This window comes from Saimiri boliviensis, chromosome 3 (genome assembly GCF_048565385.1).
Source record: "Saimiri boliviensis isolate mSaiBol1 chromosome 3, mSaiBol1.pri, whole genome shotgun sequence".
Classification (NCBI taxonomy): Eukaryota; Metazoa; Chordata; class Mammalia; order Primates; family Cebidae; genus Saimiri; species Saimiri boliviensis.
The window spans coordinates 81866689-81880455 of NC_133451.1; the positions used below are offsets into that span (position 1 = coordinate 81866689).

Below are 13767 nucleotides of genomic sequence, written 5' to 3' on the forward strand. Positions count from 1 at the left end.
ATAATTTAATGCATTTACATTTATTGTCGTAGCTGATAGATTTGTTCTAGTATTGTTTTTGCTTTATGCTAACTGGGGAACTTGCTTTTCCTCTGGTTTCCGCAATTGCTCTTCTCTTGTGAAGGCATTTTGAATATAGAAATCCTCTGCACAGTTTTACTATTGTTGCTTCTCATGCCTATACTTCTCTCATTATTATTAAAAGTATGGCAAAAATTGCAATTACTTTTGCACCAACCTAATTAAACAAGGAAAAAAAAAAAAAACTCAAAAAACCTCTTGACACCTGCTTCTATTTTCCTGTTTATGTAAGATAAGAAATTTATAGCTTCATTACTTTCTTTGCCCTTCTACCAATGCTTAGAATCAGATCTCTATTTCCTACTAATTTTTTTTTTTTTTTTTTGAGATGGAGTTTCGCTCGTTACCCAGGCTGGAGTGCAATGGCGTGGTCTCGGCTCACCGCAACCTCTGCCTCCTGGGTTCAGACAATTCTCCTGCCTCAGCCTCCTGAGTAGCTGGGATTACAGGCACGCGCCACCATGCCCAGCTAATTTTTTGTATTTTTAGTAGAGACGGGGTTTCACCATGTTGACCAGGAAGGTCTCGATCTCTTGACCTCGTGATCCACCCGCCTCAGCCTCCCAAAGTGCTGGGATTACGGGTGTGAGCCTCCACGCCTGGCCCTATTTCCTACTAATTTTTAAAAATTTATCTCTCAGTTAGCCAGACATACACTATACTTGTATTTTTATGATATGTTTCTTCATTAAAATCATAGATTTCAGATTGGCTTTTCAATTTCTGACTTTCACATCTAACATTATTACTCTGATAGTTTTGTGTTTTTTGTTTGTTTGTTTAAGACAGTGTCTTGCTCTGTCACAGGTTGGAGTACAGTGGCATGATCATAACTCACTGAAATCTCAAACTACTGGGCCCAAGCAATCATATTGCTTTGGCCTCACATGAAACTGGCATACATCAACACACCTGGCCAATTTATTTATTTTCTTATAGAGACAGAGCCTTGCTATGTTTCCCAGGCTGGTCTCAGACTCCGGGCTTTAAGAAATCCTCCCACCTCGGCCTCCCAAAGTGCTGCGATTGTAGGAGAGAGCTCCTGTGTCCAGCCTCTCACATGTTTTTATCTTTATCCCATCCCTTTTAATTCCAGAAGCACTTTTCAGGCTTCTCTTTCAACATATATTTGACTGATTTTTTAATCATTTCTGTTTAGTTTTCAAAGTATCTTCTAAAACATCTTTAGGGTTGTTTTTTTTCCCTCATTTTAGCTGTTCTCTATCCCCAGCCTTCCAATTCTAAAACTACTTTGCTTTAATGGCTTCCTACTAATGTTTCAAAAAGGTTTGTATCCTTGAGCATTTTTGAGAAGATTAACAATATTACTTCTCAAGTTCTCATCTGAATTATATAAGAATCAATTCTCTAGATTCTGGGTTTATGCTGAGTCATCAAGGAAAATCAACCTTTCCCTTAGTTTATAATTTCTCTTCATAGGTCCCAAATAGTTTCTTTGTGTCTAGTGGTTCCTAAGGTGGAACGATCAATCTAGGTAGAACAATTTCCAAAAACCTGGATAGTTAGATTGCTCTTAGCTTATATATTGTCCACTTGGCTATGAGGAGATGGCCCCTTCTAGATTTAGATTTGCAGAGCCAGTATATGAATCTGCCCTAGAATAATCTGTAATGCCTACTTAGGTAGACTTGCTGGTTGGTCCCATTTTATGATTATGCTGGGAAATGAGAAACAAATTTTGTGGGTTTTTTTCATATGTACATATAAACTTGAAAGCACATACAAAAATCCAATAATCTTCTTCCCTTTATCCCTTTTTAAAATGCTTTTGCTTGGTGACTGAGCATCCCAGGAGAATCCCTTTCTTTCCCATTGTTTTGTACACTGACTATTCTTGTCTGAATGGATATTGAAATAAAGCTGATGAGGGCAGAGAGGTGAAAAACATAACAACACAACTCGGCTCTAGATGGTTCAGAAAATAGGTTTCCACTCAGTTAAGGAAATGTCACTAGCTTTTCTGGTTAGTGCAATAGACAGTAGAAGGAAGCCAAGTCAGTTTTTCCTCCCTTCCTTCTCTCTTTGTGGCTGTCTGTACTGTTTAGATGGCAGAACATGAAGTCTGCAAGGTAAAAATATGTTTCTCCATCCATCCCATCAATAATTTGATCTTTGACATGGCTATTTTTTATCATTGCTACAGAGTCATCTCTAGGGTTTGCCTTTTATATCATCATTGGAATTTAAATAGAAAGCTTGGAGTATTGTATCAGGCAAAGGTAGTCTGCTACTTGTTTAAACTAGTGGCTTACATTTTATTAAAATCTGAAGTTCTACAAAGGGAAGCCCACAGGGAGGAAGGGAAATTGAGGAATGAAGTAACAAGAGATGGAGGCAGAATGGAAATAGAGGTGTAATTTTCCACAAGTGAATTCTTCTTTATCATGCTGAGGTAACAGATATGAAGAAAAGCATTTAACATGTATATAATTTATCTTTCTCAGTCTGTCCCTAAACATATGCTTAATATTTTTATTAACATTGCTAGAATTAAACCCAGAACATGTACTTACATCTTACTATGAAAAAAAAATGACTAGTGATTCTCAGGTCAAGAACTTAATAATGAGTCTTAAAAGTTGTATGATAAACAGTAGTAAACTTTGTAGCCATTCCTCAGTTAATACTGTTGGTTTGGTTCTGTGTAGACATCTAGCACCACCTGAGACTTAGAATCCTGGCCAATGAGACAAACATCTTTAAAGAAATCCACATACTTCACAACTATAAGGATGGCTATTATTAAAAACAAAATAGCAAGTGTTGACAAAAATATGGGCAAACTGGAACTGTGTACCTTACTTGTGGAAATGCAAAATGATGTAGCTGCTAGGGAAAACAGTATGGAAGTTCCTCAACAAATTAAACGTAGAACTACCATATGCTCCAACAATTCCACTTCTTAGTATATACCCAACAGAAATGAAAGCAAGGACTGAGGCTGGGTGTGGTGGCTCATGCCTGTAATCCCAGCACTTTGGGAGGCCAAGGCGGGCGAATCACCTGAAGTCAGGAGTTCAAGACCAGCCTGACCAACATGGTGAAACCCTGTCTCTAAAAAAAAAAGCAAGGACTGAGACAGATATGTGTATATCTATATTCATAGTAGCATTATTCACAATGCCCCAAAGATGGAAGCCACCTAAGTGTCTATAGACAGGTGAAAGGATAAATAAAATGTAGTACATACATATACATAGATGGAAATATTATTCAGCTTTAAAAAGGAAGAAAATTCTGACATATGCTACAACATGGATGTACCTTGAGGTATGCTAAGTAAATAAATACGCCAGTCACAAAAGGACAAAGACTATAAGATCCACTCATATGAGGTATCAGGAGTGGTCAAATTCTTAAAGACAGAGAGTGAAATGGTGGTTGCCAGGGGATAGGGAAAGGAGGAAATGAGAAATTAGTGTTTAATGAGTACAGAATTTCAGTTTTACAAGCTATAAAAAGAGTTCTGAAGATGGTTGGTGTTGATAGTTGTGTAACAATGAGAATGTACTTAATGTCACTGAACTGTACATATAAAAATGACTAAGATGGCAACATTTACGTCTACATTTTACCATAACAACAACAACAACAACAACAAAAAACCACAGAACAACGGAGCTCCACAGGCAAAGGTGATGTGCCCCCTCAGTTTAGAAACACTATTCTAATAAAAAGAAAAACAAATATTTTTAACAAATAGTTGTGTCTAAAGACATTCAGATACCTAGCTGACTTTATCATCTTGCTAAAAAAGTAGATACTTAAATAAACAGTTTGCTTGTCTGTTCCACTTATTAGTCAGCAGCCTAAAACAGGCTTTTAAATAGATACAATGTCTGGTATGCTACACTTCTCCAAAACTCTCCCATGTGATAATGAAGGGTTTTTACCTTAAAATAATCATTTAGAAAACATACAATATGCTTCTTAAGGAGAAAAACAAACTATTAAAAGTTAAAGCTAATGAAGCATAACACACACAAAAAAAATCACAAGCATACAAATTCTAGGATAAGTTGTTTGGATAGCTATTCCTCAGACAAGCTATCTAAAAATGCTTTAGAAAGAAGTTTTCTACATATCAGGATAGAAATGGTAAGGTATAATTTTCAGATCCCATCTAATATCAAGTAATATTTTAATTTGAATTTAGCGAAAGTCATTTTTTAACATAAATTTACAGTTATGAGACTGATAAAATCTATAGTTCCTAGGTTCTAGCAATCAAAAATTAACCAAATTAGAAAGAGTCGGTCTGTCTGTAAAACAGCTAACTTAGAAATAAATCTATGTGATGTTCCTTCAGGAAAATTAGCAAACAGATGAAATACCAAAGCTGACCTTAATCCAAACCTGCTAACTTAATAATTTAGCTTCAGTTTTGCACTGTGAATATTAAAACTTTGGCTGAGATTTTAAAAGATGGTCAGTTCCAGGATTTTCATGGAGCACTAAATGAGAAAAGGAATAGAGAGTAAGATCAGTGTACCTGCTAGAAGACAGGTGTTAGGTAAGCAAGGACCAAGTTTCAGAAGCCAGGTGAGCTATCTAGAGCCCAATGAACAAAACTAGTATATAGCCCCTGAAGCACATATCCTAAGATTTTGATAAAGCACATTAAACACAGCTTCTAGGTATGCAAGCTATATGTGTAATCCGGGAATCTGTAAAGAAGGAATTCAAGGATAAAAGTCCGATGGAATGGGATAAGGATGGGATCTGATCCTGGCCATAGGAGCATGAAAATGGTGTAGAAGAGGTGGGAGCTGGTAGAGATGAGGAGAAGCAGCAAGTGGAGATGCAAAACCTGAGTCTTAGTGAAAACCAAACACCAAAATCCGAACTCAGTCTTGCAGACACTGAAAACTCAGGGAAACAGAAGCAGAGCAGCAACAGATCCTAGACAGATCTGATTGGAGGCCAGGCCAAAGAATGCAGACAACAGAAGGCGGAACACGGCACAGAAGAACACTACCACCAAGTTGTTTTGACGCTCAGCTGAGCAACTGAGGGAGAAGCCCTGTTGTTTGGGATTCCAGCACAGACTATAAAAAGAGAACAGAACATCCTGGCCAAGAACGTTCTCCACCTTAAGTTCGCAGGTCATGTTTATTCTGTTGTAGTCTTACTAAGGGTTTGGCAAAACCTATTCTTCCCTTTCATTTCCCTAATCATTTCAACTGGGCTGGTAATCCCTGATGAAGGTTGGGGAACAATAACACCTACTGTTTGAGCTCCTAGAACTGCAATTAACTTGCTACATAGAATGGTAGCAGGTGGAGATTGATAGCTACTATTTCCTTCCTTTGCAAAAAAGGACAAATGGCTCTGTGGTGACTTAGGTTAGGCTGGAGAAGTACTGAAATTAGAGATGACAGAGTTGTTATCACAGAAGATATTTTATTTAGAATAAAAATATGTGTGTCTATTTATAACAGCCCTACCTTATTACAGGAAGAACTGAAGGCAACTGAAGTATATGGCAGACTAACATGTGATTCAGCCATGAATGTTCAATAAGAATATTACATTACAGAAACTGAAATTCCATAAGGTAATAATGAGAGCAACATATAACTGCAACAGCCTCTCTGGTTCCCTCTTCCTGAATCTCTTTCTTCTCCCCTAGCCACAGCAAGGTCCTGGGACCTCCACTAGCGTGCACTGTGGCCTCTTCAGGTGCTCTCCATCTGTATCCTCTATCCCAGACACAGACTCTGACCTGTTATACACAATCCACCTCTTCTCCACTCCAGTAGCAGGATCTTCACGTGATCTTCTGTACCCAAGGGCCGCTATGGGTCATCCACCCTCCTTCCTTTGAGACTGGAGGCCTTCTCTGCTCTCATCTTCTGTCTCCTCTGATCTGCACTGTCTGAAGACTGCCCACTCATAGACTTGTAGTTACTGAGTTTTACTGTTCCACCCTCTTTATGCTGGACCTTTCAGAATTAACTACCAAACTGAATATCCCACCGCTGACAAGCTTTCCCAGCCCTGTCCCCTGCCTGGCTGCTTGTGGCTTGACCTACTTCCAGTGAATACCCCTCTCAGCAAATGTGTCTTACGTCTTGATTGGGCCTTTCCTTTCTCTGAGAAACACTTTATCAATCAATGTTATCAAAATACAATATACAGCATTCAACATTCAATGTTCCTAGTCATGGCAGATTGCATTGTGCAGCTACCAATCATTTTTACTTTTCAGAAACACAGTGAATATTATTTTGGATTTAAAAGAGCCAATGTTGTTTTTCATCATGTTAACAAAACATATGCAATTTTGAGTCTTGCAATAGCTCCCTCTGTGAGCACTGCAGCAAAGGAACCCTAAGTAATGAAGTGGGAGGAAAAGGAATGGAAGACAAGAAAGCTACAGAAATGTATTTAAATATATTTAAAATATTTACACATTCATAGCTATTACTAGAAGTAGTGCAAAAATGCGCACTAAACTATAAATTATCAGTGAGCATGTCATGTTTGCAGTCCAAGAAACCAAGAACTTAATCATAATTAATAACTGTTTTCTTTTACTTAAATTCTATATCCTAGAATAAAAAAAACTATATCCCAAACCACCCATGTAAGCAATTTAAAGAAAAGAAGGTTAATGTTTTGCCAGTAGATTCTTCCTGCTTGTAGTCAAGTTGATAATAAAACAAGTTAAATGACCTTACATGAACTTAATTTCTAATAATGTTATTCAGAAAAATAACCTACTTTTGAAATTCTAATTTCAGTCTAAATAATTACTATTTTTGCATTTGTGAAATAGTTCTACTTAGTTTAAATCTCCATCATAGGAAAAGAATGCCTGCTGATAACTTTTCCTTTACATAAATGTGGGCCAATATGCATATTCATTCTTTTTCCCCCTAATTTTATTATATTTTAGTTTTTATAATCAACATTGAAAAAATCAAGTAGCTTCTATTAGGAAAGTCAGTAAATGTATTACTGATTTTCTTTTATTACATTTTCTTGTACTTTAATTTTCCAAGTACAGGATTCCTTTTTAAAGACTACTTTATTAGTTAAATATTATACAATTACAGAAATGTTAACATTATAAAAAAACACAATTATTTGTGAAGACTTAAGACTTACAAACCCATTTTTCCCAACTACTTTTAAAAATAATAGTCAAAATAAAATAAAACTCAAGGCTATCTAAAACAAAGATTGTTACCCAGAGTAATAAAAAGACATTCGGAGAGGCCAGGCACAGTGAGTCAAGCCTGTAATCCCAGCACTTTGGGAGGCTGAGGCAGGAGGATCACCTGAGGTCAGGAGTTCGAGAACAGCCTGGCCAACATAGTAAAACCCTGTCTTTACTAAAAATACAAAAATTAGCTGAGCATAGTGGTACATGCTTATAATCCCAGCTACTCTGGAGGCTGAGGCAGAAGCATTGCTTGAACTCGGGAGACAGAGGTTATGGTGCGCTGAGATCAGACCACTGCACTCCAGCCTGGGTGACAGAGCAAGACTCTATCTCAAAAAAAAAAAAAAAAAAAAAAAAAAAAGGGCATTCAGAGAAATGATTCTCATTAATTGGCATGATCCAGTGCTAAAGTATCCCATACTATGTAAAACTAAATTTCCATTAATATATAATAATCATTTGTTGATATGACTGTGTATATTCATATAATAAATACCAGACTCACTACGTGCTCAGCAACATCCTCATGTGTTCACAGGAATTGCATAGTTGAGATAGCCTATGAACCAGAATATGCTGATTTGGTTGGCAGGAAACCAGGATGAAAAAAATAGACCACCATGTTCTCTCATACTGAAACCTCAAATGTTCCCTCTCTTGCCACAAAGTGATTATACAATATGCTGCAAGTCACTAAAGGGTAGAACACTACTAAAAAGCAGTTACTTGGCTACTGAAGTCCTATGATACATTTCTGAAGTACTGGTGGTATAGTCTAAGTCCATTCTGGGACTATTACAACAAGTCAGATTCAAACATAAATAAATAAACAAATCTGTATTGTATCTCCTGACATTTCCTTTAAAAAGCAGTAGACTTCAGGTCAGTCATGATGGCTCACACCTGTAATCCCAGTACTTTGGGAGGCTGAGGCAGGTGGATCACAAGGTCAGGAGTTCAAGACCAGCCTTACTAAGATGGTGAAACCCCGTGTCTACTAAACACGCAAAAATTAGCCAGGCGTGTTGTTGGGAGCCTGTAATCCCAGCAACTCAGGAGGCTGAGGCAGAAAATTGCTTGAACCTGGGAGGCAGAGGCTGCAGTGAGCTGAGATCACGCCACTGCACTCCAGCCTGGGTGTCAGAGTGAGACTCTGCCTCAACAAAACGAAAAAGAAAAAAAAGCAGCAGACTTCAAACTTGAGGAAAGATTTTAAAAAACAACATCGGCATTATTTTACATGCCTATATACTTCTCAAATATATTTTCTAAGCCTTTGAAGTGGGTAGGTAGTAAGAAAAGAAATACAGAAAGGTAGACTTGATTCTAGGCTATATCTCAGATGACTCACTGAAAAAATCCTATCAGTGCAGCATTCAACCACCAGACAGAAGTGATCTTGAATTCTGTTAATTTACCTGCTTTAACAGTTGTTACTCTGGCTTTATAAGCTTAGAAAATCATCTTGAATTCCAAAACTAGCTGAATATCTAGTTTCCTTCTCTGCTATGACACAGAAAATGATGTAACACAATCCAAAGCTTTATCTGAGTGGGTTTGTACCCATTTGCCCCCAGTAACCTATGCAGATGCATAGGTATAAAACAGAGATTTTTAACTTTGCGCACAGCCTAATCATCAGTTTTTAAACTAAAATGGTCACCTTGGCACTTCCAAGTTTAAAATAAAATATCTTACTTTAGTTGTTTCAACTATATTAGAAATTTTTTAAAAAAGATTTCCTGAACCAAAGGGGAAAATACAGCATTAGCAATATGGTGAAGAGCTCCAGCAGGCTTCGTCTGGCCACAGTAAAGAATGTTCTATTGGAGAGAAACTAAAATGAGCAAATAAACCCAAAGAAACCTTAACCCTCCTTTATTCCCTGTAGTAGACCAACAAAAATCAAATAAATACCTCAAATAGAAAGGTGACATAGGTCTTTCATCTTCCTGTGAACTAAAAGGAAAATAAATTTTGAGTTAATATAAGGTCTGTTAATATAACATGTCAATTTTACTACAAATGTTCTACCTGTCAAAAATTTGGTTTAGCACATTAAAACCAATCTCATGATGGAGTAAGGTTAGTAAAACATGCTCTACCTTGGACCTAGCCAAGGTCAATTACTTCTTGTCAGGAGACCAGCAAGTGAGGCGTCTTTCAAGGTCAGCTAAGACAAAAGTAATTCACAGCACACTTTCAAGAGGAAGCTTTTTATTGCCTTATTCTAGAGGCCCAATTCAAGTATTCGTATATTACACAGAAGCCCTTAAAATAATTATATGTGAATTTATCTCAACAAAGCTGATTGCAGTTAATTAACATGATGATGAAAATAAGAAACAACCAACAAAACACTCCTGTTAAGAGTGAGCCACTTCAGGAATGATTCCCTAACAATGAAGAACACATCAGTAAACAGCATCACGAACTCATGGGCTCTGTGTCCTTCTGCAGTTACGAAGTATTAACTAGTGTGTATAACATGAAAGCACACAAATAATATCATTAAAAAGTTTAATTAGTTTAAAAGTTTTAAAGTTCCTCAAGCAACACACAAAAAATAATAAGCTTAATATATAGAAAGTTATTATTATTTTTTTAAGATACATGGTTTCATGTATCTTAAAAAAGGCTAGAGTGCAGTGGTATTATCATGGTTCACTGCAACCACAAACTCCCAGGCTCAAGTGATCCCCCACCTCAGCCTCTGGGGCATCTAGGACCACAGGCATGTGCCACCATGCCAGGCTAATTTTTCACTTTTTTGTAGAGACAGAGTCTCACTATGTTGCCCAAGCTGGTCTTGAACTCCTGGGCTCAAGCAATCCTCTTGCCTCAGCCTCCCAAAGTGCTGGAATTACAAACATGAGCCACCATATCTGGCCTAGAATTTTAATTTTTAAAATGTAAAATATATGCTATATTTTGTTTTCCTTTCTTTAGCATGTTTTATTTTTCCTAATAAATGATCTCAATGCGTAGATTGAGTCCCTCCCTCTTGCTGTCTACTGGAGTCATCTTTGAACTTTTAAAATTATGCACTCATAAAACTTTTCAGTAGCCACTCCCTTCAAATATATAACTGACTAAATATACATCTATATTATGTACATCATTAAACAGATAAAAGTAGAGAGATAAAATATTAAATAAAAGAGAAGATCTAATATTTTCTTTTGCACCCTCAGGGTTCCTCTTGAATATCACCTGGGGTGTTCACCACCTTACAGCATCTGGGAAAGCAACTAGTTAACTTTAGCATTCTCCTTCTCTCCCTTTTTGCTTATTTTTAATTTTCTTAAGTATCATTCATGAAAAGAGAAAAGTCTGCTTTGACTGATAGTATTAAACTTGCAGTCAATAAACTCTTACTACAGAGTTATACTGTAAAACACACAAAAAAATGAATAAAATCCTGTCCTGGAAGTTGAAAAGGTCTTAACAGTTTAGAAGGAATATGGAACATAAAATGGACACACTGTTTTTCACTCTCTTATGATTTGGGTTTCCAATTTCAGTATCTATCGCCATTCTAATGCCCATGTTGCCGAATACCTTAGTGTTTATAACTAATGGTGTTAACTCTTCCCAGGTGAGGGTAAGTGATGGGCTGTCATGTGGATGGGCTGAGGGCAAAGCTTGTAGAATTAGGTTGCAGGGCTGAAGAGTTATAGGGGACACCACCTGGGAACTGTCCACGTGTCCGGGAAGAAACCATTGGAAACGGTGCTATTACAGGAGGTGACTACTTTTAAGTAAGCCTGACAGAAGTCACTTACACATTTAACTTCCAAATATTCCTAGAAAACACTAAACAAAATAATTATAAAAATGTTAGAACTGAGTTTGTTTCCTGATCAAGAAATTGAGATATTGTTATTCTAGGAAAGGACTCCGTGTTTTGTAAAATGAATGTTTTGCTACATACTTTCTTTGCCCAGAACAGATCCTTTACTCTAACATGTAGCAAATTGAAGGAAAACTAACATGCTTACTGTAACATTCTTTGATGTGCATTCAATTAGCAATATACTTGGTTTTCTTAAGTGCTTTTTGGAGATGACTTAAATGGTGCAGAGCTCTGAACGGAGCTATTCATGTGTTTTAGCTATTTGCATGTGTGTGTGTGTGTGTGTGCACGCTAAACAACTTTGCAGCAAACAGAAGCAATAAAAATCAATTCTTGTTTTCCTTTTATCTCCCTCAAATATTTCATATCAATTATTACTGCGGACCAGGTCCTACCACAGATCCTACATTAATTATATCAATTAGATTCTCACAAAACTGTCCATAGTACTGGCTTTTTGCTCCTTTTTAAATTCAGATGAGAAAAGCAGTCTCAAAGTGAGTACATAATTCATTTAGATGATGCAGCTAGTAATGTGTGTATTATATGTTAGTCCATTTTTCTCAATGTTTTCCCTTCATTTTTAGCCTATCAAAATATGGCAGGATGACTAGGTTGGTGAAGAAAATGCACTCGATGGCTGGTCTGCATTCCAGCAGCCACAAGATCTCGTGGACTTGATAAGCTCCTTGTCATGCTTCCGATTATGGCAACTCTACGTTACCTTAGTCAAAGTCCATTCGTAATGCATTATGCCTGACAGCACTTATAAGGTGATTAATTTATTAAAATGTACTGGCACGATGTCAAGAATGTCTCTTGATAGAAACACAAGATTTTAATCATAAGCAAATATTTTTCTGGCTACATTTGCACCAAGTAAATTCATCAATAGAAGACAAAATAAGAAATTCTTAATTTGGCTACACCCCTGAAATTTGACCAGTTTTAAGTGTTTTAAAAAAGAAAATGTAAGCATTAAAATTTAAATAAAATGAAACAGAATCAGTATTACATCTATCAACCATCAGCAGTTAACAGGGGAGCAATCAATGCACAGTATCCAAGAATTATATTTGGAAAGAAATTAGGGTAAATAAATCAGTTTTTATTCTAAAAGCATATTTATCTTTTTCCTTTCATAAAAGTACCCTTTTCTGGGAGTTAGTAATAGAATCTAAACAAAGGCATACATTTTGAAACAACTAAATCATTGATTTCAAATTGATTAAGCCAACTAATTTTAGAAATAAATTTAATGCATTGATTTCAAAGGCAATTTTAAAGAAAAATGGCCAAGGACAGTTCTTCCAAATAACATCAAGAAAATAAAATTTTCCACAAAATGTACAAACCAGAATGCACATTTGAAAAAAAATTACCACTTTTAAATAGCTGTACAAAGATATTGTACTATTATCACAGGCTCCAAAACATCTTTAACAAAGTTGTTTCCACCTATTCTTGGTTTTGTGTCAATCTGTCATGTTCAATGATACTAAATGATTTCACCTGAATTCTAAATTGAGCATAATTTGTCATAATTTTTTCCTAAACATGAAAATGAGAAGTAATTCTGATTTACTTTTAATTTTTAAAAATAAGCACATGTTCTATGAATGAAGAAGGAAGTGTGTGTCATAAAGTTAGGCCAATGAAAAATGGAAACACTTAGAATTCATTCGATTTCCTCCTTGATTACCAGTAACAACTCCATGTTTTAATTATTCCTATTTGCTGACTCTCAATAATGGCCAAGCTTAAGCAGCCAATTACAAGACGTTTACATTTTAAAAAAAAGCATCAAACATACAGTGAGAGATTTGGGCCTTCACCTCATTTTTGTGATTACGCTTAATGCTCTCAGATATGTGGTACTATATTCTCGAAATAACTGCCTGTGGGAAGAACATTTATCATAGAGAAGTAAATAATAGTCTAAGTCTAAGAATGCCAATAACTTAGATATTTTTATCTAAGTTTTAGCAGAGTCCTAACTTATTTTTATACAGCTTGACATTGGTAAACGCACATAAATAAATGACACCTAGACTTATAATCTCTTCACGAACTGCACTAATTTCTAAACTGACGCCACAGAATGCACTGCAATGCCTATCAGTTTAATTACACAGCAAGCTAAAGGAAATCATGAAAGGCATAGTGTTGTATGTGTCTAAGAAAAACCAAATAACGTTGGGAGAATTCCCAGAGCAAGTACCCGGAATGGACCTTCAATTATTCGATCAAACCACCATTCCATTCAATTCCCTTTTTAACTCTCCAATTAGTTCAACTTTCTAATTGGTTAATGTGGCTGGCTACCAAAAAATTAACATAATTTGCATATTTAGCTACACACTTTAAATATATTTCTCAGTGGTTTGAGCAGAAGAAATAGTTGGTAAGGGTTCCTTGAGCACTGAAAAGTACAGGACAACCAGTAAATGCTAAGAATTAGGTCCCATTCATAAGAAACTAGAAAACCCATCTATGGGGCTTAAAAAACAAAACAAGGATCCAAAGAGAGAGAGAAAGTGAGGGACAAGTAAAAGAAAAGTATAAAGTCAACATTTTTTCAGGAACTCAGGCTTTTTCCACATATGCTACAGAATGTAAGGGGAGGAATTTTCTTTGA

General features: G+C 36.3%; 1 protein-coding gene across 16 annotated transcripts in view; it reads right to left on the reverse strand.

Moving 5' to 3' along the window:
* Window positions 1-13767, reverse strand: part of FAM13A (family with sequence similarity 13 member A) — a 367080-nt gene that overhangs the window by 68981 nt on the left and 284332 nt on the right. For 11 of the 16 annotated variants that reach the window (XM_010334789.3, XM_010334792.3, XM_074396429.1 and 8 more), the window contains one exon: window positions 9191-9232. The exons of the other annotated variants lie outside the window; for them this stretch is intronic. In XM_010334789.3, coding sequence (XP_010333091.2) covers window positions 9191-9232 — 42 coding nt within the window. The remainder of the gene's footprint in view (window positions 1-9190; window positions 9233-13767) is intronic. 16 annotated transcript variants of the gene reach the window in all.